The 26,024-nt window shown below is 37.0% G+C and overlaps 1 protein-coding gene across 1 annotated transcript in view; it reads right to left on the minus strand.

The window, feature by feature from the left end:
• ADGRV1 (adhesion G protein-coupled receptor V1) overlaps positions 1–26,024 on the minus strand; it is a 544,806-nt gene that overhangs the window by 368,681 nt on the left and 150,101 nt on the right. The window contains 11 exon segments of the mRNA XM_033179148.1: positions 860–1,333; positions 2,321–2,470; positions 3,870–4,109; positions 8,167–8,386; positions 8,896–9,097; positions 10,965–11,113; positions 13,562–13,794; positions 14,049–14,231; positions 14,612–14,750; positions 16,073–16,196; positions 18,678–18,795. Of these exon segments, the coding sequence (XP_033035039.1) occupies positions 860–1,333; positions 2,321–2,470; positions 3,870–4,109; positions 8,167–8,386; positions 8,896–9,097; positions 10,965–11,113; positions 13,562–13,794; positions 14,049–14,231; positions 14,612–14,750; positions 16,073–16,196; positions 18,678–18,795 (2,232 nt within the window).

Here is a 26,024-nt window from a genome sequence, read left to right on the forward strand (position 1 = left end):
GAATTCCCCTCTTCACCATTCCTCCACAGAGAGAATATATATCCTTTCTCATTCTCTCCTAGCTTCACAATTCACCCTGCAAGTTTTTCTCAAGATGACTCCAATCTGTCTACTTCTTGGATAGCCTTTCTTACCTGTGAGATAATTAATCCCAATGCCATAATGCATCCAGTGGCAATGAATGCCATAATGCATGCATAGAGGATGATATAACATGTACCATCCTTGGGGGATTTAAAAAAAAAACAGTCAAATCACTTTCTGTGGTTCAGACTGAGAAAGACTGCTGGGCTGTCTGCTTGACCCACAGGAAATCCATGCATTCTGATCACTCACCCCAGATGTTGGCAGACCAGCCTGCTGTGATTTCTCCTCACGACCATTAGAGAATATCATAGCCAATTTCCTATGTTCCAACTTTTCAAAGAGAGAAGCAGGTATCAGTCTCTGTATTCACAAATCCTTTTCATGTAATCTATTTCATTGCACTACTCTTTGCTAGAAGCACAAAGAAGCCTACAAATTTCTCCCCTTTGACAAGTAGTGTATGTGTGTGTGTGTGTACACATGTGCATGGGCGTGCAGGTGTATATGCGCAGCACTGCAAACACTTCCTAGAACTTTGTAAGTAAGTATCTGTTACTCTCTACACTAAAATCTATTATCTCCATCCAAATAGTAATACACTTATTATAATCTGCAAGTGTATTATCCAGTAGTTACTAAACATTTTCAAGGGAATTTTTTGTGGTTCCATTTAAATACCTGAATAAGATTTCAAACTGATCATGAGGTAAGCATGAGCACTCCTGAAAGGGTTTTATTGGAATGATCAGAAAACTGAAGAAATGCCACAAACCTGATTCTTTATTGGCACCATGTCCACTTTATATGTGGCACCATCTTTGACCACCAGCTGCCTCTCCGCATTTTCAGTAACAATCGGCTGTTCTTTATGATCAGATGATATTCGAAGCCCAACAGCCACATCTCCAAATGTTCCAGCAAGCCGGGTTATGTTAATTTGGATGGATCTAATAAGGTTCTGCCCAATAAGTATTGACTGGCGATCAGAATACAGGGCAAATATTCCATGTGGGTCATCATTTGCATAAACAGAGAACCATGTGATACTTTTCTCCAGGTCCAGTTCTGCTCCTCCCTCTACAGAAACAAGCTGGATCATATAATCTTCCTCTATCTCAGGTACCTCATCTGGTAGCAAATGAACATCAAAGCTAGCTTCACTCTCTCCATCAGCAATGGTGAAAAATCCATTGGTGGAAAGAAAGTCTTCAGTAATGTCAAACTCACTACTTAATTCCCAGTAGACCTAAAATAAAAGAAAAGAACTCAGCAAAGTTATATAATTCAGTACGTTGCACCAAATTCCTTTAAATTATGTTTTTCTCTATAATATACAAAAAAAATTGTAATTGTACATCACTATATTCAAAGCCAAACTCTCTAAGTATATGTTAGCTTGAGACGTATATTGACTCTTTCAGGCTGTTGAATGCTATTTGCAGGACAAGATTACAAAATCTCATTATTTAAAATAATAGCAAAATTTGAAGGGACACAGAGAAGCAAGCTACCTTAAAAATTCCAGTTCCACAAATAGCTTTAGTAGTGGACCACACACAATATTTGAAGGTAAAAAGTAGATAATTTGACAATTCAAATCAGAATTTGTTTTTCATAAAAAGGAACTATCTATGAGATGTCAAAAATCAATCATTATTTTTCAAGAATTGCTGGCCTCCAAACTATGAAGTTTCAACTGAAGAAGTACCAGTTAATATCCAATACAGAAAGATAAGTCAGTGTATAGAGAAATTTCACAAAGTATGTTTTTCTAGCAAATTACCTTGATCTGTTAATCGAAAAATCATGAAAACTTACAAGGCTAAACATTCTATATAAATATACATGCAAATACAATTTCTTAAAAAACAGTTGCTAAATGGAAAAATTCTAATGAGAAATAAGGCCTGGGAGGATTTACACAAATCATTGAGAGGCTTAAGGAGGAAAGGCTTCACTTTATAGCAAACAATAAAATGTAAAATCATTCGGTTCTTTTTTAAGTCTGAGGAAAATCTTTCGAACTAACTGTGACCAAATTTAATTTAGAGAGATAGCTAGTGGTTGATGCTGAGAGAGCCAAAAGATGTTTAAACAAAGCCTCTATTTCTCTGAAGACTCATGTAACTTTAGTTTATTAAAAACTTTAACTAGAACATGTAGTTTCTCTGTCCCTCTTAACCACATTTGTTAGGCAAACTGGTACTTTGAAAAATCAAATGAAAAATAATACCGTAATCTCTCCAAAGGTGCCCTTGACTCTTCTGACAAAGAAGGTAATGAGCAGGGGTCCTTCCAGAGCCAGAGGCTCTGAATAAGTCTTCTTAGACAAAGTTTCAGGAGCAAACTGAACAACTCCATTTGGGTCACCAAACTTTTGTATCTAAAAAATATAAACAGAGAACAGAGGAAATAATATATAAAACAATAGGGATGAAATTATAGTATCCCACATATTAACAAACAGAGAAACTGAGGAAATTAAACATAAAAATGACACTTGAATATAATCTACCTAGCTACCTGATTTTTGAAAACTTCTTTATCACATTGACTGTTACCTAAAACAAGTAGGTTCTTATTCCCCAAAGATGATGGGAATTAAGAATCCAGAAAACTCCCATTTGTAGAATCCCAAGAGAATAGTAATTTGATGCCCAAATTTTGCTTTATTCATCTCATATTTACTACATTTAATCAGTTAATTTTAGCTAAATTCTTCCTACTAGCTATGATATACATGGAGAGAAGCAAGCAGGTCCTGTGAGGACTAATTTTATATATCAGCTTGCCAAGACTATGGTGCCCAGTTGTTTGGTCAAATGCTCATCTAGATGTCACCGTGAAGGTATTTTGGAGATACAATGAATACTTACAATCAGCTGACTATACGTAAAGGAGATCACCCTCAAGAATGTGAATGGGCCTCATCTAAACAACTGAAGGCCTTAAAAGTAAAAACTGAGGTTTCCTGGAGAAAAAGGAAATCTGCCTCAAAACTGTAACTTAGGAATCCTGCTTGAGTTTTTAGCTTATTGAACTGCTCCACAAAATTGCAACTTCAACTCTTTCCTGAGTTTCCTGTCTGCCAGCCTATTTCATGGATTTTGGATTTGCTAGCCCTCACAATCATGTGAGCTTATTCCTTCAAATCTCTCTCTCTCCCACCACCCCACTGTGTGTGCGTGTGTGTGTGTGTGTGTGTGTGTGTGCGCGTGCACGCGCATGTCTGTCCTATTGGTTTTGTGTCTCTGGAAAACTCTGACTGATATAGATCCCAAATACAAGTATTTTATAAACTTTAAAAAGTGGGTCATCCATCTGCATTATTTTCAGTAATCTTGGTCCAAGCACTTTTTGCCTTAACTGAACAAGTACCATTTTTCCTTCAAACCATCTGGAATATAACTAGTTAATAATTTTTACATTCTCTGAAGACAAAGATATCCAATGTTTGGTATGCTATAACAAATACCTCTGGTATGCTATAACAAATACCTCTGCTCTAAAACAGCCAAATATTCCAAAAACACCAAATTTTCTCCAAGCTTGTAAAATAAGTATTTATCATATATTAAAATGTTTTTTAATTACCAATAATCAGGCTATGTAATGAGCTGACATGAAAACCAAAAAGTTTGACCCTTCAGAATCATTATGATTTTATTTGGTTTTATAATTTCCAATTCATCACAAGTATGTAGAGTTTCAACAAATGTAAATGTATTTTCTGATAAATCCATTAAATCCACATTTTGTGAGAAAAATAAAGTCATACATACGGTTAATGTAACATCTTTAGCTCTGGAGTCTAATTTAGCTTCTCCTTTGACAAGATGAAGTTTAATAATGAACGTCTCTTCAACTTCAATTTCTTCATGAGGATAGATTGTCAGAATTATGGTTCTCATTCCGCCTTCTCCTTCTCTAAAAGAGAAGAGCCCGCTCACTGGGTCTGCAATGTCTCCATTCTGTGGCAGTAAGGCTTCTTCAGAGTTGGGTCCTACTATCTCCCAGTTCACCTATAGGATGTTTTTGGTTTTGGTATTTAATAGAGATCAATTTTAAGCAAATAATTATTTCAGGGTATCTAGTATTAAGAAAATATATACACATACAGGAAAATTATTCTAGGATAATTCCATCAAATTGCTGTTTCATAAACTGTTTTTTTGTTGTTAAAAATAATGATATCTGCGGCAGGGTGCAGTGGCTCACACCTGTAATCCCAGCACTTTGGGAGGCCGAGGTGGGCGGATCACCTGAGATCAGGAGTTTGAGACCAACCTGGCCAACATGGTGAAACCGTGTCTCTACTAAAATTACAAAAATTAGCCAGACGTGGTGACCGACGCCTGTAATCCCAGCTACTCGGGGCTGAAACAGGAGAATTGCTTGAACCCAGGAGGCAGGGGTTGCAGGGAGCCAAGATCCTGCCACTGCACTCCAGCCTAGACAGCAAGAGCGAAACTCCATCTCAAAAAAAAAAAAAAGATATTTGCAAATATAAACTACATACGTATAATATTCATGAATAAAATTATCTAACAGAAGAAAAGTATTAATAACCAGTAATTTGTCATCACATAGGATAAAAAACATGTAAAAATCTATATTAAAATACATATTGGAGAAATATAAACATTTTAAAAACATATAAGTACAATACTGTCCTGCTGTGTGCACAGGCTGTGCCAATCAAAACCTATATAAATAAGACAACAAAACCATGCAAAAACTCTGCTGTAGACCATGCAAAAATGTTAAAGCTGTAGACCATGCAAAAATGTTAAACCTACTTACATTCCCAGTGTAAAAGACACAGAAATCTTCATACATTGTTATAAGAAACAAAGTTTTCTATGTTTCTATGATTTGAAATGGTATGCCTCTCACACAGTCTACAAAGAACGTTGGGCACTTGTGTTTGCTTCTTACTTGATCTTTCATCAGCAGCGCGCCAGCTGACTATTTCCTTTTTCAAACACCATGTCCTGTCTTCGTGGCTTACATGATACTTAATGTGCCACCTGCCTTCCTAGTTTTCCTCCTCCTTTACTTCTCAAGCTTCTCTGCTGGCTCTCCTTCCTCTGATCTCTACATGGTGGAAGCTCAGGACTCAGCACCATATCCTTCCCGTTTCCAGATATACTCCTTACGCCCCATGTGTTCAAACGCTTCTCCATGTGTCAACACCTTCCAAACCACAACACACACTCGCACGCTGACCTGCCTACGTGACCATGCTCCCCTGGGATGTCCAGTAGTATCTCAGAAGAACATGGCCAAAACAGAACTCTTAATTTCTCCTTGAGCTTCTGCATTTTAGTAAACAACTCTACAAATTATCCAGCTGCTCAAACTTAAATTCAAGGAGTTATCCTTGATTCCTGTGTTTCCCTCAGCCTCTACTTCCAACCTAGTGAATTTTTCTTCCAAATATCAATGTATATCCACTTCTCGCCATCTTTATTTTCACCACCCTGTCGGAGCCACTGTCAGCTTTGACTTGGACAGTGGGAAGAGGGATAGAGGGAAATAAATAGCCTCCTAGCTATCCTTCCTGCTCCTATGCTGCCCCACCAACTTCTTGAATCCGTTTTCCTTGCAGTAGACTTAAATAGCTGCTTTAAAAGACAATCTGGTGACATTGTTCTCTGGCTTACGATTTTCTAATGGCATCCTATTTCTACTTCGAATGAAATCTTTTTTTAAAATTATTATACTTTAAGTTCTAGGGCACATGTGCACAACGTGCAGGTTTGATACATAGGTATACATGTGCCATGTTGGTTTGCTGCACCCATCAACTCATCATTTACATTAGGTATTTCTCCTAATGCTATCTCTCCCCCAGTTCCCCACCCCCAGCAGGCCCCAGTGTGTGATGTTCCCTGCACTGTGTCCAAGTGCTCTCATTGTTCAGTTCCCACCTGCAAGTGAGAAAATGCGGTGCTTGGCTTCCTCTCCCTGTGTTAGTTTGCTGAGAATGATGGTTTCCAGCTTCATTCATGTCCCTGCAAAGGACATGAACTCATCATTTTTTATGGTTGCATAGTATTCCATGGTGGATATGTGCCACATTTTCTTAATCCAGTCTATCACTGATGGACATCTGGGTTGGTTCCAAGTCTTTGCTGTTGTGAATAGTGCCACAATAAACACACGTGTGTGTGTGTCTTTATAGTAGCATGATTTATAATCCTTTGGGTATATACCCAGTAATGGGATTGCTAGGTCAAATGGTATTTCTAGTTCTAGATCCTTGAGGAATCGCCACACTGTCTTCCACAATGGTTGAACCCATTTACACTCCTACCAACAGTGTAAAAGTGTTTCTATTTCTCCACATCCTCTCCGGCAACTGTTGTTTCCTGACTTTTTAATGATCATCATTCTAACTGGAGTGAGATGGTATTTCGTCGCGTTTCGATGTGCATTTCTCTGATGACCAGTGATGATGGCATTTTTTCATGTGTCTGTTGGCCGGATAAATGTCTTCTTTTGAGAAGTGTCTGTTCATATCCTTTGCCCACTTTTTGATGGTGTTTTTTTTTTTTTCTTGTAAATTTGTTTGAGTTCTTTGTAGTTTCTGGACATTAGCCCTTTGTCAGATGGGCAGTAGATTGTAAAAATTTTCTCGCATTCTGTAGGTTGCCTGTTCACTCTGATGGTAGTCTCTTTTGCTGTGCAGAAGTTTAATTAGATCCTATTTGTCAATTTTGGCTTTTGCTGCCATTGCTTTTGGTGTTTTAGACATGAAGCCTTTGCCCATGCCTATGACCTGAATGGTATTTCCTAGGTTTTCTTCTAGGATTTTTATGGTTTGGGGTCTTACTTTTAAGTCTTTAATCCATCTTGAGTTAATTTTTGTATGTGGTATAAGGAAGGGGCCCAGTTTCAGCTTTCTGCATATGGCTAGCCAGTTTTCCCAACACCATTGATTAAATAGGGAATCCTTTCCCCATTGCTTGTTTTTGTCAGGTTTGTCGAAGATCAGATGGTTGTAGATGTGGGGTGTTATTTCTGAGGCCTCTGTTCTGTTCCATTGGTCTATATCTCTGTTTTGGTACCAGTACCATGCTGTTTTGGTTACGGTAGCCTTATAGTATAGTTTGAAGTCAGGTAGCGTGATGCCTCCAACTTTGTTCTTTTTGCTTAGGATTGTCTTGGCAATGTGGGCTCTTTTTTGGTTCCATATGAAGTTTAAAGTACTTTTTTCCAATTCTGTGAAGAAAGTCATTGGTAGCTTGATGGGGATGGCAATGACTCTATAAATTACCTTGGGCAGTATGGCCATTTTCACTATATTGATTCTTCCTATCCATGAGCATGGAATGTTCTTCCATTTGTTTGTGTCTGCTTTTATTTTGCTAAGCAATGAAATCTTTAACCTGGCTTAGGAAGTTCTGTGTGATCGAACATCTGTTGGTCCTTCTGATCTATCCTGTGCTATTATCCCCTTACCTCCAGGTCCCAACCACATGAACCCCTCCATGCCTGAAACATGGCAGCTTATGCCTCTGCAGAAGCTATTATTCCTTCTGCTCAAATGCTCACTCTTCTAACCTCTTTCTCATAACGCATCTTTCAGCTGAATTATTACATTCTCACCATCCAGCACAGCACTTGCAATTGTGTCTCCCAGTTTTACAAGCAGAGCCCTTACTGTTATCAGATCAATTTATTTTTAGTTGTTTATTGCTCAGCTCTGCTTAATAAAATGAAAACTCTGTAAGAACGGAGAGGAGGTCTGTCTAGTTCTCCAGTATATTCTCAGTACCTAGAACAGGGTGTGACACACAGAAAGCATTCAACGAATACTTGTTGAATTACTAAATTTCATCAGAATCATTTACTTCATTTCTAACAAGCCCTCAAGGTTCCCTGAGGACAGATGTATGCCTCATACATTTTTATGTACTTCATCTAGCTCAAAAGCTGCTGTACACATACAAGGTAATTAATAAATATTGATTGATTGTGAATAAAGAAATAAATATACTTGGGGAATGAGAAAACACACTATACTCAGTCCATCAAAAATTATATTTAAAGTCAGGAGTAAAATAAATCTACCTGAATCTCTCCCAAGAGTCCTCCAGTCCGCTCCAGAACCAGCGATAAAATCATTGTGGAATTGGGATTAGAAACAGAAATTTTGCTTTGATTGAGAAACCTTACAACGCCAAAGGGAGAGTCACTCTTGGCTATTATAATTTTGCTCACTAGGTGGCGTCCAAGGACCGCTCCTCCAGTAGCTCCAGTGAGTAGAATTTCAATGGGCTCCTCAAATTCACTGCATGGCAAGAAGGAGCAATTCTGTGAGTCTAAACATATTAAAGTGCTTGTAAAATCCCAATAACCAGTCATTTTCCAAATTGGTCATACATATTCAAGGCACAGTAGTCACACATCAAGTGGTAAGAAGTGGGTGCTTAGCTAAAAGAATGAATGATTAACATCAATATTATATGACCTAGGGCAGTCGTAGGGACTTTCTTGCTCTCTTTTTAATTGCTTAATGCATAAAGCAAGTGAATTGAAGGATGTTTCCACATTCTAATTAGAGTTTTTAAGTCTAGAGAAACAGAAAATATTATTTCCTTTATTTGAAATGAAGTGACATATGCAACCACATCGTCTCCTAGTCCCTTTCCCTACCCCTACACCCCAAAAGTATTTCCCCTGTTGTTTCTCAATGGACACATATTATCTAAAGTTCCATTGTCAGTGCAGAACATATGTAAGGGTTAGAACACAATACTTATGTCTTATGTATGCCCACATTATTTTCTATATACCAACCTTTCATTGTCATCAATGATGGAGATATTTATAAAACTTAAGTTTTGCCCATGCTGAAAGGTGACTGTACTGTCATGTAAAATGTAATCAACACCTCCAGGACTGGCAGAGGAGCTCTGAGAGATGAAATCAGCTGTCACATAGCCATAAGTTCCATGTAGCCTCACCACTGGAATCATGATCAGCCCAACATCTTCCTCTACTGTAATGGGAACTTGGAATTAATTGGTAAGCCAGACAGAGCAACTAACTTATAAGATTCAGCCCAATTAAACCTGGCAATTAAATATAATGGCACAAAGTAAGCACTCTATGTTTTCATAGTTCTTTTATCATTTTCAAAGGGGATTAGTGAAAAACCTCCTTACTTATTTTTTAGGAGGAACATAGTTTACGAGATGTTGAAAGTTACAGTGAGCAGTACAATTAGCATTTAAATAACCTATTTAATCGGTAGCATTGGCATTCTCCCTCCATGTACTACATACATACCAATAAATGATCCTTGCTTTCTAAGACAATGTTAGATGGACACAAGGAAACATTTAAGGTGGTTGTGCTCATAGGAAACCACTCTGGATTGCTTCCACACATTCAATTGAAATATAAACATGGTAATATAAATAAATGAGGTTTATGATATGTATATCATATGAATTTTTTAAAAGTCCAGATATAAGTACAATTTGATTACATTTTCACTTCCCATGAAATCTACTTGTGAATCTGAAAATGCATCTTCAATGTTTGATTTCAACTTAAACATTATTTTTAAAAATATATTTCTTAAACTATGCTAAATTCTGCATATTAAAATATAATTTAATAGGGTTCATATTAGCTATGACTAAACAATACCCAATGTACATTATAAATATAAATATGCACTGACCAAAATTCCCCAAAGACAATGAATCTAACAGAAAACAATGAACTGAAAAAATTCTAAGTGTCATTTATTTCTTGATGCAAAAATGTAGTAAGATTTTTACCAGGTAGAGACTGAAGTTCACAAAGTAGTGATGCATTCCATGACTTACCTATAAAGTCATTATAAACCGACGCCTAAGGCAATTTTTTTTTTTTTTTTTGAGACGGGAATCTTGCTCTGTCGCCCAGGCTGGAGTGCAGTGGCCGGATCTCAGCTCACTGCAAGCTCCGTCTCCTGGGTTTACGCCATTCTCCTGCCTCAGCCTCCCGAGTAGCTGGGACTTCAGGCACCCGCCACCTCGCCCAGCTAGTTTTTTGTATTTTTTAGTAGAGACGGGGTTTCACCATGTTAGCCAGGATGGTCTCGATCTCCTGACCTTGTGATCTGTCCGTCTCGGCCTCCCAAAGTGCTGGGATTACAGGCTTGAGCCACCGCGCCCGGCCTCTAAGGCAATTTTTTATGAACTTAAAAAATGGCTAGATAACCAAAGAATTTTGATAGAGGCAAAGAAGCCAATCAGGTTAATTGCAGCAATAAGATATTTATTTTTAAAGTCATATTCGTATTCTGTATTTTAATAAAATCATTTCTTAGAAAGGCAGCCATCTCTTCCTACCTGGGAAGGAATGTAACCATATATTCTGTATTCTGCTTCTACAAGAGGAAAGAATTGGGAATATCAGGCAAGCTGCTATTGGGGACTGTTTCGAGAAAGCAAGATCAAGGATTCAGATACTACCTGCATCTCTAGGCCAGTAAAATATTCATTTCAAAGATGATTATTAATTAGGAAGTAAATATTCACTGATTTCTAGTCACATAGGAAATTAAATATGCACAAATTACAAAGACTTTCATTAAAATGTTTGAAACAGAAACATTTTAATAATATTAATGTTAAATACAGTTTTTCTAGATAGCCTTGTTCCTAACATTGCCATTCACAGCAAGGTTCAAGACCACCCAAAGGTAACTGAAAATGTACTTCAAATAAGTAAATAAGTATAAAAGTGCATATGTGTAAATACAAACACACACACCCACAGCAAACTAAAAAAAATGTACACATTGAAATTCAAACTAATGTAATTTGGAAAGTGGTGGTACACTTACTTACAAGCTAGCTAACTGAACCTACCTTCGAAGGCAGTATACTTTGGGTCAAATTCAATGATGCCTTCTGCGTTATCATTTTTCATTATCATGATTCGAACAACGGAGATGTTTCCTATTTCAGGAGGTTGATCTATCTGAAGTCCATTTTCTTGGATGGTAAAATCATACCCTCTTCCAAAGTCATATAAATTAGAATAAAATAAAATACAACAAAATAAAAAATACATAATTGCATAGCATGAATTAAAAAATCCTCTTAGCTCCTACAACTTAGTTCTATAAAGTACTTCAATACTTTTAAAGATCCTCAACACTAAAATATTCTTCTTTTCTGAAATGATATTTTGAAACAGATTTCTGTACTACTCCCAATTATTGGTGCCTATACGAAGCCAAAACTAATATAAAGTTACTAAACGTGGGCAATGGGAAGATAATAAACTGTGAGAAAATCGGAAAGATGCTGTCGTAAAATGAACCTCTGGGAATCATGGCTGAATACTTGTGCAGTAATAGACCTAGTGCACTCAGAGATAGGTAAGCAGGAGGCCTTGAGATTTACAGTGTTAGGTTAAGATGATTTATTTAAAGAAACAGTGAGTGTCATGACACTAATTAAATTTCAAACTAAAACATCAAGATTCAAAAAAATACCTCTCAATACCAGCCTGGGCAACATAGTGAGACCTTATCTCTACTAAAAACTAATTTTAAAAAATTAGCCAGACATGATGGCACATGCCTGCAGTCATAACTATTTAGAAGTCTGAGGCGAGAGGATCCCTTTAGTCCAGGCATTCAAAGTTGCAGTGAACTATGATTGTGCCACTGCACTCTGTCCTGGATGACACAGCAAGACTTTGGAAAGAAAAGAAAAGAAGAGAAGAGAGAAGAGAGAAGAGAGAAGAGAGAAGAGAAGAGAAGAGAAGAGAAGAGAAGAGAAGAGAAGGGAAGGAGGAGGAGGGGAAGGAGGAGAGAGAGAGGAAGGAAAGAAGTGAAGGAAGGAAGGAAGGAAAGAGGAAGGAAGGAGAAAGAAAGAAAAATAAAAAAGAAAGAAAAGTATTTCAATTTCTACAGAAACCAACCATAATCAATTCCTCTATCTTTAATATAGATGGTAGTTTACTTCTGTAATGATACTTCTGCAAAAGAAGTTTTTTTTAGATTAATATTATTCCCATCAAACAAAGCTTCAACTTCCAGGGCTTCAAAATATGACTTTAATTCCTGATGCTAAAAAACGGCGATAAACCATGTTAGTCCTTCATTCAATTCCCAAATTCTGTTCTGGTATTTGTATCCTACCTAATGTTGAAAGGTTGAAAGTTGGTGAATCAAATATAAGGCAAGATTATAAAACTGAGGTTTGGACTATTAAACGATGAGTAACTGTTATCCGTAGTCTGAGATGGGCTGCAGATTAGCGAGTTGTACTACTTACCTTTTGAGATCTAAGAAAACCTAGAAATTTATCTGGAAGGCAAAACTTGCTTCCCCAGAATTAAACTTACATAGAAACTGCTTTTTAAAAAAACAGTAGCAAAGAAGACAAAATCCTCAAGCTCTAGCTGGTTAATAACACAAATATGATCTCACATTAAATAAGCTTTTACCAAATTGCATTTATTTAATTAAAATAGTCAGTGATCAGCTCAAACTTTTTACTATATTTACTAGGAGTACAAATTCACTCTCACTGCCAGGCACAGAAGCATTTTTGGGAAATTTAAAATTTGAAGGGTATGTGAGCCCACAATATATTTTTTTTCCCAGATGGGATGATACACACTTAAGTCACTGAGTGACATATTTTAGTTTAAAAAAGTTTTTAAAGCATGATATTCATATTACAAATGCAAAAATATTTTCATGCACAAGAAAAATGTCTTTGTGATTCTTCTAAACGCAGGCATTATTCTAGCTGAAGGGCCCACCTATCTGCTATCCGGGCAGAGGTGCTGGTAGGTCTCTCTCAACCTGTGCACTGCAGAAACTGTGAGTATTTAAACATGCTAAAGATGTTTTTCCACCTCATCAAATCTGCCCCACTAAATCAGGGAATGAAAGAGACTCATTATGGTTAATTCATGATCTTCCTTGAAAACATGGTGCACATTAATGGCCAACTAGCTTTCACTCTAAAATTTCCCCACTTTAAAACTATGGGGAAAGCATCTATGTCATTCACCCACAGAGAAATCAATACAGCCTTCAGATGCACCAAGGAAAGAAATCCCTCCCTCCAGCCCTTTCACAAGTATGGAAATCAAAAGCAGCAAATTCAGCCACACCAGTTGACCTCTGATTTAGAGAGCTGTTAGGCTGTTTCTTCACCAGTTAGAAGCCCATATCGTATTCAACTTCCTGGCCACCCAGAATGAGTCCACACAATAGAAACACATACTTTCGGCTTTCAGAGGGAAGTTATATTTGAGAAAATTTAAAATAAAAAAGCAATCATTGGCATAATTTCCCTTCTATGACCTGTTCTAATGTAACACAAATCTGAGAAACAGTAGGGAAAGAACTGCTTTAGAGCTCAGTATCAATCTCTACACGATAGAACTTTCTCTCTCTCTGCTTTTGGCTTTCTTTTTCCTAATTTCCTTTCCACTTTACCTTCCCTGGAGTTCCACCTTTGTAATTGTTAGAGAAAATTCCTCTGGGCCTTCAGGATGGTCATCATCAAGGATTTCAACTTGCAGACTTTTCCTCATCTCCCCTGCTTCAAAGAGGAGTTCCCCGGCTGCAGGAACAAAATCCAAGCCTGCTTCCGCTGTCCCGCTCATCGTCTCGTACCAGAGTCGCACGCGGCCAAAAGCTCCACCGGAACGGATGATTGTGATGTTAACCTATGCAAAAAGCATTTTCTTATTTGATTTGGATGTTTTATCTACCAGACAACACTATCTCTAACTAAAGGTTCTATTTACCAGGATTGTGTTAAAATTACATATAAGGTTATAAAATTATATACATTATATGCTAAAATAATGATGTTTGGAGTAAATTAATCAGTTTGTGAAAAGTTTGGAATAGAAACAAGAAAACATTTAATATGTAAAAATAAAAATGATATTAAAATCTTAAGCATTTCATACTATACCCTCTGTGCTTCTGACACTCGAAGTTGCTCATGTGAAAAGGCCAATCGGCCATAGGGAGAGTCGCTGGCCACCATCGTGATGTTGGCAGTGCTGCTGGATTCACTCAGAACTCCTCCCTCACTGATGGCAGTGAGATGAAACTCATAGAAACTTTTTTCCTCGGGAATGTCATCATTCAAAGCCTAGAGAAAGACAAAGAATCATCGACAGTAGAATCTGTGAAATTTCAAGAAAAACTCCTAACCTCTAAATAATAACAGATTTTGTAATAATAATCTCCTCCCCATTCCCACTTTTAAACCCACACACAGGCACCTCCACAATAACAAATGCTATCATATTAACCTTCTCTCCAGTCCCCATTGTCATCCACACACACGCACACGCGCACACACACACATGCATGTGTATGCCAACAACCATAAATGCTGGAATATTTACCTCCTCCCCATTCCCCACTTCTAACCACACACACATACACACACACACACATATGCTCACACCTGCACACACACCAGCACACAGAGTAAAGGGCATAACAGAAACCAGCTAATATTGATACCTGTATTACTACAATGACTGCAGACTGTCCATCTCGCATTGTCAGTTTTCCTGATGTTTCAGCAAATTCCCCCATGGAAGGAGGGAATATCCTCCAGAACACTGTGACCTCCCCCAGAATCCCTGGGCCACGAACAAGGCTACAACAACAAACAAATGTATACAATACATTTCAATTGAAGGTACTTTTCTTAAACATTTTCTCTTTTAACAGTAATCAATTTTCATCCATTTCAGTGACAGTTCTCTTTTAAATAACCTCATCTACTACCAACTATAAACCAAAGAAAGTCTTAAAGTTCCAAGATAGTAACACCCAAAGTATTAAGCGAGTGCAAATCTATCTTGACAGGAATACAGGCAAAAATTTATCACTAAAAGCACAAGGTTTAAAGAAATAAAAAGAAGTATTAATATTTATAGGCTTTTCACTTAACACAAAAGGTACAAAATACGAAAAGTCCAAGTTCTCTAAAGACTGGAAGACCCTTTATATAAGGGCATGCTGATGGGAACGGATAGCCTTACTTCTGGATAACTACCACGAGGATAAAGTATAAAGTCAAACTCAGCTAAGCCATTGATAGTTGCTTCCCATCCCTCATAAGAAAATTTACGAGAAACAAACTTGCCTATGATCATACTCATTTAGTTATATGATAGGCCCTGATATGGTTTGGCTCCGTGTCCCTACATAAATCTCATGCTGAAGTGTGACCTCAAGTGTTGGAGGTGGGGCCTGGTGGGAGGTGACTGAATCATGGGGACGGAATTCCTCCTTGCTGTTTTCGTGATCAAGTTCTCACGAGATCTGGTTGTTGAAAAGTAGGTAGCACCCTTCCACCCCTTCCGCCTGCTCCAGCCAGGTAGGACGTGCCAGCTCTCCTTTTGCCTTCTGCCACGATTGTAAGTTTCCTGAGGCCTCACCAGTCATGCTTCCTGTACAGCCTGCAGAACCTTGAACCAATTAAACCTCTTTTCTTCGTAAATTATTCAGTCTCAAGCAGTTCTTTATAGCAGTGCGAGAACACACTAATACAGACCGATTTTAGAACACTTGGAAGCAAAATGTTTGGCCCTTATGATTTTCTAAGGAATGATTTTGTAGCTAAGACACACAAGCTTGCAGAGATGAAGTAACTCCCTTATATCACATGTTTAGTAACAGAACAGAGGTGAAAGCATAGATTTTCTGATCTCAACTCCATGTGTTTTCCTTGGTGTAATTTGTGCAAATCACTCAAGAGTCAGAAACCTTCTCATGATCTAACATCAAGATAGGTCAGGATATTATTTCAATTTCTGCCCAAAACTTGTTCTCCTCTCCACAGGATGTTAACAGTATATAGGATGTTAATGCTTGAAGACTATGTATGTATTGAGAATGATGGATTTAAGACTAATTATTTAAATAAAACTTTGTAACGCCCACATAGGCAAAGAAAAATCATGAAGTCCTCACCTGATAATAGCGGTACCATTATATTTTGCTGAGGGTTCCCCGATGAGGATGCGCCTAGATGACGGAGCTATCCCAACTTCTCCCGATGCTCGCTTATCACCCCGAATAATTATTGATGCACTACCTAAATTCAAGATGATATAGACCGCTTTGTAGCAGATGCACACAAGCACTTAGTATATGCCTGGCAACTTTCTAAGCACTTTACACACAGGAATCTAGTTCATTCTCATGACTCTCATGTAAGTTAGATATCAATATCCTCATTTTACCTATGATGACACTGAAGCACACTGAGGTCTTGAAGACATGGATGCAAATCACTTGCCCAAGATTACATTTTAATGAAACGGGCAGAAAGAAACTTGGCAGTAATTTCCCTATCACTCTCATGAAAAGCAAGGGCTCCCCTACCATTGGCATTAATTTGCTTCTATAGTAACCATTTTGCAGCTCACTGCAATTGGCTACACAGCTATGTCAACTGGCTACATGGCAAAAGCAAGACTTCTTCGGTGCACTTTTTCATTTTTATTTTTCTGACTCTATCATTTGACTGTAAGCATTTATAAACCTGTGTCAAATATTTCTACTAAGATGAAATAAAAAACGATATCAAGTATTTGGGTATCCATATAACTTAGCAGAAACTTAAAGAAAATTGTTTCCAGAAACACACATTAGGGGTTCATTACACAAAGAGCCAGATCACTATACTCTCATTTTGCTTGACAATGGATTAATGGAATCAACAGTGGCTTGTCACAGCAAGTGTCACAGTCAGACAGAACTATATTAAGAATTAGGTGCAATGGATCACACCTGTAATCCCAACACTTTGGGAGGCTGAGGTGGGAGGATCCCATGAGCCCAGGAGTTCAAAACCAACCTGGGCAACAGAGGGAGACTCCATCCCTGCAAATATAAAAACAAATTAGCTGGGTATAGTGGCACATGCCTGTAGTCCTAGCTACTCAGGAGTCTGAGGTGGGAGGTTTGTTTGAGCCTGGGAATTGAAGGCTGCAGGAATCTGTGATCACACCACTGCACTCCAGCCTAAGTGACAGAGCAAGATCCTGCCTCAAAAAATATTTTTTAATATGGTAAATGATTTATCCTGATCCAATGATATATTCTTCTATGTTTAATTAGCCTATGTGACATCTGTCATTTTAACATGATATGGATAACTAAAGACCTATGAAAGAGTTAACTAAAGCTAACTAAAGACTTATAAAAGAATATGGTGCAATGATATGATTCCCTTGTTGGAAAATATACTAAATGAAAATGCAGAAAGAAGAACTACCCTAAGTATATACAGTGATAGATACTCTACAATTCTGAAAATTTCCTTGGACATGAAATCTGCTTTTAGCCACAGACCCTTGCATAGGATGGAGTTCTTGATGGCAAAAAAGAAATGTAACAATCACCAAATTTTCATGCTAAAAGTTTCTGAACCAGTTTTTTATGGTTGGTTATTATTGTTTATAGCACAATAAAACCATTTTAGAATCATTAATTTTTTCTCTATGGATCCAAGAAACAAATCATCATATCAACTGGAGGCAAATGAGAATTAAAATGCCTGTTTCTGAAATGTCAAAATATCTGAGTAACTACTTTCAGATGAAAATAGATGTACATAGGCTATAATGCTAAACATAATATGAAACATTTAAAAATAGTTTTATTACAAAGATAATGTGTGATAATTGTAAATATGTTTTAAAAATATAGGTAATCAAAAACCACTATTAACATTTCAAATCAATAATTCCAACCTCATGTAAGACATGCACATGACAAAACATCACATTTAGCATGTCCTAAAATCTGTTTTCTTTTTATTATTATTATTATTATTTTTTTTTTTTGAGACGGAGTCTCGCTCTGTCGCCCAGACTGGAGTGCAGTGGCCGGATCTCAGCTCACTGCAAGCTCCGCCTCCCGGGTTTACGCCATTCTCCTGCCCCAGCCTCCCGGGTAGCTGGGACTACAGGCGCCTGCCACCTCGCCCGGCTAGTTTTTTGAATTTTTTACTAGAGACGGGGTTTCACCGGGTTAGCCAGGATGGTCTCCATCTCCTGACCTTGTGATCCGCCCGTCTCGGCCTCCCAAAGTGCTGGGATTACAGGCTTGAGCCACCGCGCCCGGCCAAAATCTGTTTTCTTAATGTGACTATTATCCATGTAGTTATGTGTTCTTAATTTTTAATGTAATTAACAGTTTTTCCTGTTACGTCACGTTGAATGGCTGCATAGTATTATAACACATTTAACTAGTCTCCTACTATTGGACCACTTAAGAAGCTGACATATTTCATTTTACATTTTATAAACACTGCTACAATAAACATCTTCATTTAAAAAATTACACAGCTAAGCAGTATGAAATCTTTGACCTATGATCTTACCAAGATTGGATATTGTAATTTTAATTTAAAACATTCTTAACCTTTAATACCTGTGGAAAATGGTATCTTTATGTTTTAGGAATTATAAAACCTAACATTGCCCATTTTTGTAACTATGGGTTATTTTATTACATTTTTTTTCTGAGAATTTACTTTTTAATTTCCAAAAATGTGAATTTCTCTTACCTTTTACTGGAGATATTTCTGCCTCATCAATTGATATCAGCTGAATGGTGAAACGCCTATCCTCCTCCAACACTGTGTCTTGAAGTGTGTGCAACACAATGGTCTTCTGGGACTCAGTCTACATCCAATAACAGAAACGGTGCATTTTTCCAGATTAACCAAAGCCAAAGTTTGAATGTTGTCATTAAGCAGAATAATATTTATGTCCATAATCACTTTTAAGGGTGTCTTTTTTGTCACTAGAATTATAAGTTGCACCTAGAAAGAATTACTCCACAAAAATCAGTTCTGAATACAAATTCCATTTGGGTTCTTTATGGGGAAAATGGGAAAAGAATACAACCACTAAATTTACTGAAAAATTTTAACCATTGAAAATCCAATCTTTAAAGAAAGCTAAATGATCACACAATTATGTAAACAGACAAAGGCCACAGACTTAATATTTATAAGAAACACCTCCATTCAAAGGAGGAAAAAAGTGTAAATGACATTAGATCACAGTTGTAGGGACAACCTACAGTCCTGAGATGCCAGCCGTTGTTCATCATCACTGGATATCCAACTCATAGTATATTTTGCTGATGTTAAATTAGTAATGGTACCTTCCAGCTAACAAAAATATCTAAAGGTAGCAGTAAAGGGCCTAATTCATAAGAAAATGTAGTTTTTCTATCCAGGAACTTGGTATTTTATATGCATGTTTCAGTTTTCTTTTACCTTCACCTTTAAGATTTTGTTTTTATCCTTATTTATTAATCAGTTCCACTTGTTTCTTGCTGAATCTATTCCTAGGTATTTTATACTTCTTTCTCATAGTACATTGTTTTTCATTACTGGTAATTCATAAGAATGTTAATGATTTTATTTTTTCTTACTTTTTTTTCTTGGATCTCAGGTATATAGTTTGAATTGGTCCTTCTGTCAGCAGCATTGTTTCTACTCGACAACAAATGGTCTTTCATTATAATTTATTATTTTTGTCCCCTTTATCAGCCCATTTCAATCTCCCTTTTCAAAACTCTTCCCATCCTATTATTCACTCTAAAATGCATTATGTCTCCTTAATTTTTCCTTCAATGCACACTCTTGAGGTTACCCATGTTTTCATATGTAGATTCAATGTATTTTTTTTTTTTTTTTCTTTTGAGACAGGGTCTCACTCTGTCACCCAGGCTGGAGTGCAGTGGTATGATCTCAGCTCACTGCAACCTCCGCCTCCCAGGTTCAAACTATTCTTCTGCCTCAGTCTCCCGAGTAGCTGGGACTACAGGTGTGCGTTACCATGCCTGGCTAATTTCTGTGTTTTTAGTAGAGATGGGGTTTTGCCATGTTGGCCAGGCTGGTCTCAAACTCCTGACCTCAAATGATTCACCAGGCTTGTCCTCCCAAAATGCTGGGATAACAGGCATGAGCCACCGCTCTCAGACTCAATGTATTATTTTCATTGCTATGGGGATTCCATTGTTTGCCTTTATACTATTTGCAAGATTTATCTGACAATGGCTATTTACTCTTACAAATAATACAGCCATGAACATCTTTACATACTTATTTATATGTACAGTAATTTCTCCAAGGTGCTACTGATTTTATATACAGTTGGTTCCTCTATTCTTGGATTCCTTATTTGCACATTTGCCTACTCACCCAATTTTGTAACTCCAAAATCAATACTGAGAACTTTTGTGGTCATTTGCAGACATGTGCACATTAGCAAAAACTTAGAATCATTCAAATACATTTGTCATGTTTAATAAGCACTATGACTCACACCTGAATAAAGTTTATCTAACATACATATTTTCTCCTTAGGGTACATCACAGCCTTCTTGTGCTTAGGAACACCATATTTCAGCACTATACTTGAGGGCAAATTTAAACAGTAAACTCACCAACAGAAAGCACAAAAATTTTAAAAAGTGATAATAAATGGACTGTAAAAAGAACATTTGTTCACAACATGAGAGCTGAAACAAAAAGTCAATGTGTTGACTTGTTCAACCTCAGCTGTAAATGTACAAATCAGGTGAATCAAATTCTCCAACACTTTTTGGAGTATCGACTTTGGAGGTTGCAAATACACCTTAGTGAGTAGGGAAATTCACAAGTGGGGGATTATGAATGATAAGGATTGGCTACTGTGAATCATGAGAATCAACTATATTTTATGTTTATATTGCCCTCCACCTTATCTACTGTGTATGTAAGGCAGCTCTTCATATCATATGCTCTTCATTTCTCAAAGAAATCTAAAACCAGTAAGAGGGGGGAAAAGGGTGACTATAGGTGGAAAATTCCAGCCAATGGTTAGAGAAGATAGTAATAAATGTTCTCAGATAAAAAGGTGATGGGGAAGTTTCACAGGGGAATAAATTCAGAATATTTCTTCTATTAGAGATTCAAAATGGACTTAAGTACATTAAAGTATCTAAAAATAATCCTGCATAAAAAGAGCCTACTTAGTTCAATCAAGGTTTTCCCAAATCCATGTGAACCTGGAATCCCTTTTTTTCTTTAAAATTCAGAACAATTATTTCTGTTCTGCTGAACAGCAGTGCAGAGCAACAGTTTGAGAAATGGCACTACATATAGGCTATCTCAGGAAAATAGAAATACAAAGTCTTCCTATTTTTACAAAATTTAAAACCTTTAATTTTTTTTATCCTATGATGTAGAAAAGGTGTTGAGCTTCAAAAATTTAAAGCGTTTTTATCCTATGATGTAGATATTAAGTTGAGGTAGCAGCCTGCTATTTCATTAAAATGTTTCTAAATTACAATTGTTGTATCAAACACTTTCTAAATGTCTGTAAATTGGTTAGTTTCTTCACAAACATTATTTCATGCAATGCTCAGAGCCTTTGTTTAGATTAAGCCTTATTATTGCCATTTTGCAACTAAGAATCCAAATGTGAGATAAATTAATTTTCCTAAAGTCACATGGCATTAAATAATAGAGTGAAGATTTGGATTAAGGTCTAGCTCGCTATAAAATGTATATCCTTTTTACTTTTCAGTGGCTACTTCCCATATCTCAAGAGAACCAAGATTGTGAAGATAGTAAAGGAGAGGAAAATAATACAAATTATGGGTGATAGAAGTCTGCGAAAGTATATAAACATTCGGGAAAGGAGAACTAGACAGAATTAAATACTAAACAAGAAATGTGAATCCCAGAAAGATAGAAAAAATGTAAGAGAACTATAAACACCACAGTAAAACAGTACTCATGAAGAAATGTCAATAGTATCAAATACTAAGGGGAATCTATATAATGAAAAACATGTAACCAATTTTTTTAGTGCAATGGATTTTGGCTAGTATGAAAAATAAATGTTTAAGATAGATTATAAAGTAAAAAGAGCAAGCTACTGAACAGATTGCAGTGTAAAATTCCATTTTTGTAAGAATAAGATACATATGTTTGGATATGCATAGAAAATTTTTCAAAGGGTATATAAAAAACTGTCAATAGCGGTTACCTCTAGGAAGTAGGAATGCAAGATTCAGAAGGAGTCAGGGGAATTTTATTTGTTTTTCTACATCCTTGTGTACTGACTGAGGTGTTTTTTTTTTTTTTTTTTTTTTTTTTTTTCCATGAGCACATATATTTTTACAGCAAATTTAAACAAAGATGGAGGAAAGAGACTTCTGAGTTAAACTGGCAGAGACTGGTTGAGTGAGTTATGCCTTCTTCAAATGCACATGTAGACACCATAAAGGGCCAAGACTGATAGAAAGAAAGAAACGAAAGATTAAAATGTTTCTAAAATATAGGTACAATTTTACTAATGAAGGAATCAATTTGGAGTAGACCACGGGATACACATTCCATGCCATGAACCTAAATAACAGGAATAACAACAGAGGGGGTGCTATGGTTTGGCTGTGTCCCCACCCAAATCTTATCTTGAATTGTAGCTCCCATAATCCCCACATGTCATTGGAGGGACCTGGTGGGAGGTACTGAATCATGGAGGTGGGTTTTTTCCAATGCAGTTCTCATGATAATGAGTAAGTCTCACAAGATCTGATGGTTTTATAAGGGGCAGTTCCCCTACACATGCTCTCTTTTCCGCTACCATGTAAGACATGCCTTTGCCCTTCCTTCATCTTCTGCCATAATTGTGAGGCCTCTCCAGTCATGTGGAACTGTAAGTCCATTAAACCTCCTTTCCTTTATAAATTACTGAGTCTTGAGTATGTCTTTATTAGCAGTGTGACAACAAACTAATACTGGGGGTAAGACCCATTTCCTGACTTCTTTGAACTCCAGGCCACAGATACTATACTAACCAAGAATAACTGGTTGCCACCTACCTCAGAGCTTTAGTGTTCCCCCTGTTATCAGCTCTTTCCTCCTTATATCGATTCTGAGTTTCCAATTCATAATATGTAGAGAGTAAAAGGAATGAGAGTGATGCACTGCATCCCAGAATTACAGATTTTTCGTAAGTACATCTAATGAGGTCTCAGGCAGGGAGTACATATTTTCCAGAAGCCCTTACAAAATTTTTAAAAATGCATATATTGTAAAAATAACAATAAGCAACTATGAAGAAACAAAAGCTTAAGTGAAGAGATTAATACTATTTAATAATAAAAATCTCAAAGAAAAAATGCAATTGCAAAACTACAATGTTCATGAGAAACAATAAAACGCAGAATTCAAACTGCAGAAAATTTAATCAGTGATGCATAGGACAAATTCAAGTTGTTTTAGAATGTGGAGGAAAAGGTAGAGATAAAAATGATAAGCATCATGATTCTCTCTCAAAGTATTGGCGTAGTTGTTCTCTGTATATTTCCTTTCCTCTTATCTTCCCAGGACCATTTTATTTTTACTAGCCTACAGTGATACTTAACAAAGTTTCTAGAAGTTACTCTGCTAAGAGAAAGACAAGAGAGGAAAGACATAATAGGGAATACTCTTGGGACCAACAAAAGTGGATGGGGCGGGAAGGAAGCAGGAATGGGTAGAAGGCAAAGAGTCAAAGTGGGCAGTGAAAGAATAAGTTATATCATAAAAGACCACGGGAAAGAGAGGGAGAACTTTTCAGAACAATCTTCTCTTGTTGGCCCTACCCTGCATCTCTGTGGTGGACGCTCTGATGTTCACTAAGATTCCCCTCCTGGAAAGGACTCATTACCCTGTCTGCTGGAAGTGTTTTCAGCAGACAACTCTCATCTGTCAGGCTCCTTTGCAAGTTGCCTCATCTGAAGACAACCCCTTCCCACATGGTCAAATGCTCTTCCTGGCATGCTCTACACACAATGACTGCTCAACACAAGATTATAAAACTTAACATCATTCTAACTCAGACAGCTCTGAAGGGTCAGTCCCATTTCCAAATAAATTGTAGTATACTGTAGTGTCAGTTTCAACTGCCTCACAGTTTGCCTTCATCCCTGCCCAATCCTGCTTCTTCCACTTACACAGGTGTTGACCTCAAGAGTACTTCCTAAAAAGCCTCTGGACACCAATCTCCACCTCATAATTTTCTCCTCAAGGAAGGTAAAGTGCAATATCCCCCTGACTTATCACCTACGGACCATTCATCAGTTCCAGAGAGTTGTATGTTTCTATAAACAGAGTATGGAGCTTAGTTGTCCTGCATAAAGTAGAAATAGGAATGAAGAACTTTGCCCTGTTACCAAGGTAGGACTGAATAGAATTATTGTGAGACCTTCCCTGTAAGATGGGCAATGGTGACTCTACAGTCACTGTTACATTTTGAGAAAGTCCAGGAAACATTTACACAGTAAGTATTGGTACAACCTAGGATGTACAGTAGGTACAACAGCTTCTGTAGACTAGGTTTCCCTATTGCCAATGTGAATACTAAGTTGCTATGAGAACGATTTGTGGGAATGGAGATCCATCTGGGCATTATTGATGTAGTGGATATCACTGGCCATAAGTAGAACTGAGAGATGATGAAAGGCATCCTCAAAACCAATTAGAACCCGTGGGAGACACAGATCTTTGTACATATTCAGACACAGACATACAAAAACAATGGAGCCATTACACAGTTGTACATGAAATATACCAGGCTGATGACCAAACAAGTAGATGGAGAGAGTGGAATCTAGAAACAACACCATCCCTCCTAATGCAGTACTCTAAAAACGGATGACCTTATTCGCTGGAGGAAAAGATCAGACTATTTGCCATTTTAGTGTAGATTTTATGCTCAAAACAAGAAAACCTTTTTAATCACCTGGGAAGTGTATCTAGCAGTAAGAATCTGGTAACCAGAACATTATTGCTTCTTATTACTGAGGAAAATCTTTATAGACATTTGAAACTAATTTCTAAATTCTAAATGCTTCTCAGGTGAGAACTTTTCAGATCATGACTAGGGCACACAACCTAGATGTTTCATGAGTCATCATGTGTCAGAATCTGAGAAGTAAGTGGATGATATACCTGCAACATCTGGCTTGAGATTTAATGCCATCGGGGTAATCACACCTCAAAAATGATGGCAGAACAGGTGCATGGCAAATAGACTGCCAGAGGGCATCACTGATGACCTCCTTAATCACATATTGCTATACTGAAGGGAAAAAAGGTATTTACTTCAGTATTGCAATCACATATTGCAATACTGAAGGGAAAAAAGGTATTTGTATCTCATGTTGCAGGCTCTGAAGGAGAGTCACTAGACTGAAAAAAAAAAAAATGTAGACATGGACCATGTAAATGTATTTGTTGGAATTCCTTTGGAAAACCCCCTACAGAGCTTTTAATGTTTTTAATATTTATTCTCTATTCATTTTCAAAAGTGCATAGGTTTAGACTTTCTATATCTGCTGTATACCTGCTAGAGCCAATTTCACATAGGTTCTTAAAATTTATTTGTCTACATTTATATAATCTCTTACAATTTTCAATATTTTCTCTCTTTTAATAATTACTTCCTTCTTGTCAATTCTTATTCTCTAAGTTTTTTAAATTTATGAATCAGGTTTTATTGGTATTTTTGTTTTTTAACTAATTGCCTTCTGGTTTCATCTTTATTAATTTAAGAAAGCAGTTTAGATATTAAATTAAGAAAACTGTTTAAACATGATTCTAAAAGCAAAAACTATAAAAAGACTGACAAATCTGGACTAGTTTCTTCTCTTTGGCCTGTTTGTTCATCCCAGAGCAAATATCACACTGTCTTATTTACTTTAACTGTGTATTATTTGACACACTGGCTAAGTAGGGCCACCCTCCATATTCTTCTTTGTGAGCTGCTGGCTATTCTTGGCATTTTGTATTTCCATGTATATTTTAGAATCAGATTGTCTCTTCCACCTCCACATCCTGTCTTCCAGAAAAAGACTTAGGAGT

Source organism: Trachypithecus francoisi, unplaced genomic scaffold (genome assembly GCF_009764315.1).
Source record: "Trachypithecus francoisi isolate TF-2019V2 unplaced genomic scaffold, Tfra_2.0 Lachesis_group2, whole genome shotgun sequence".
Lineage (NCBI taxonomy): Eukaryota > Metazoa > Chordata > Mammalia > Primates > Cercopithecidae > Trachypithecus > Trachypithecus francoisi.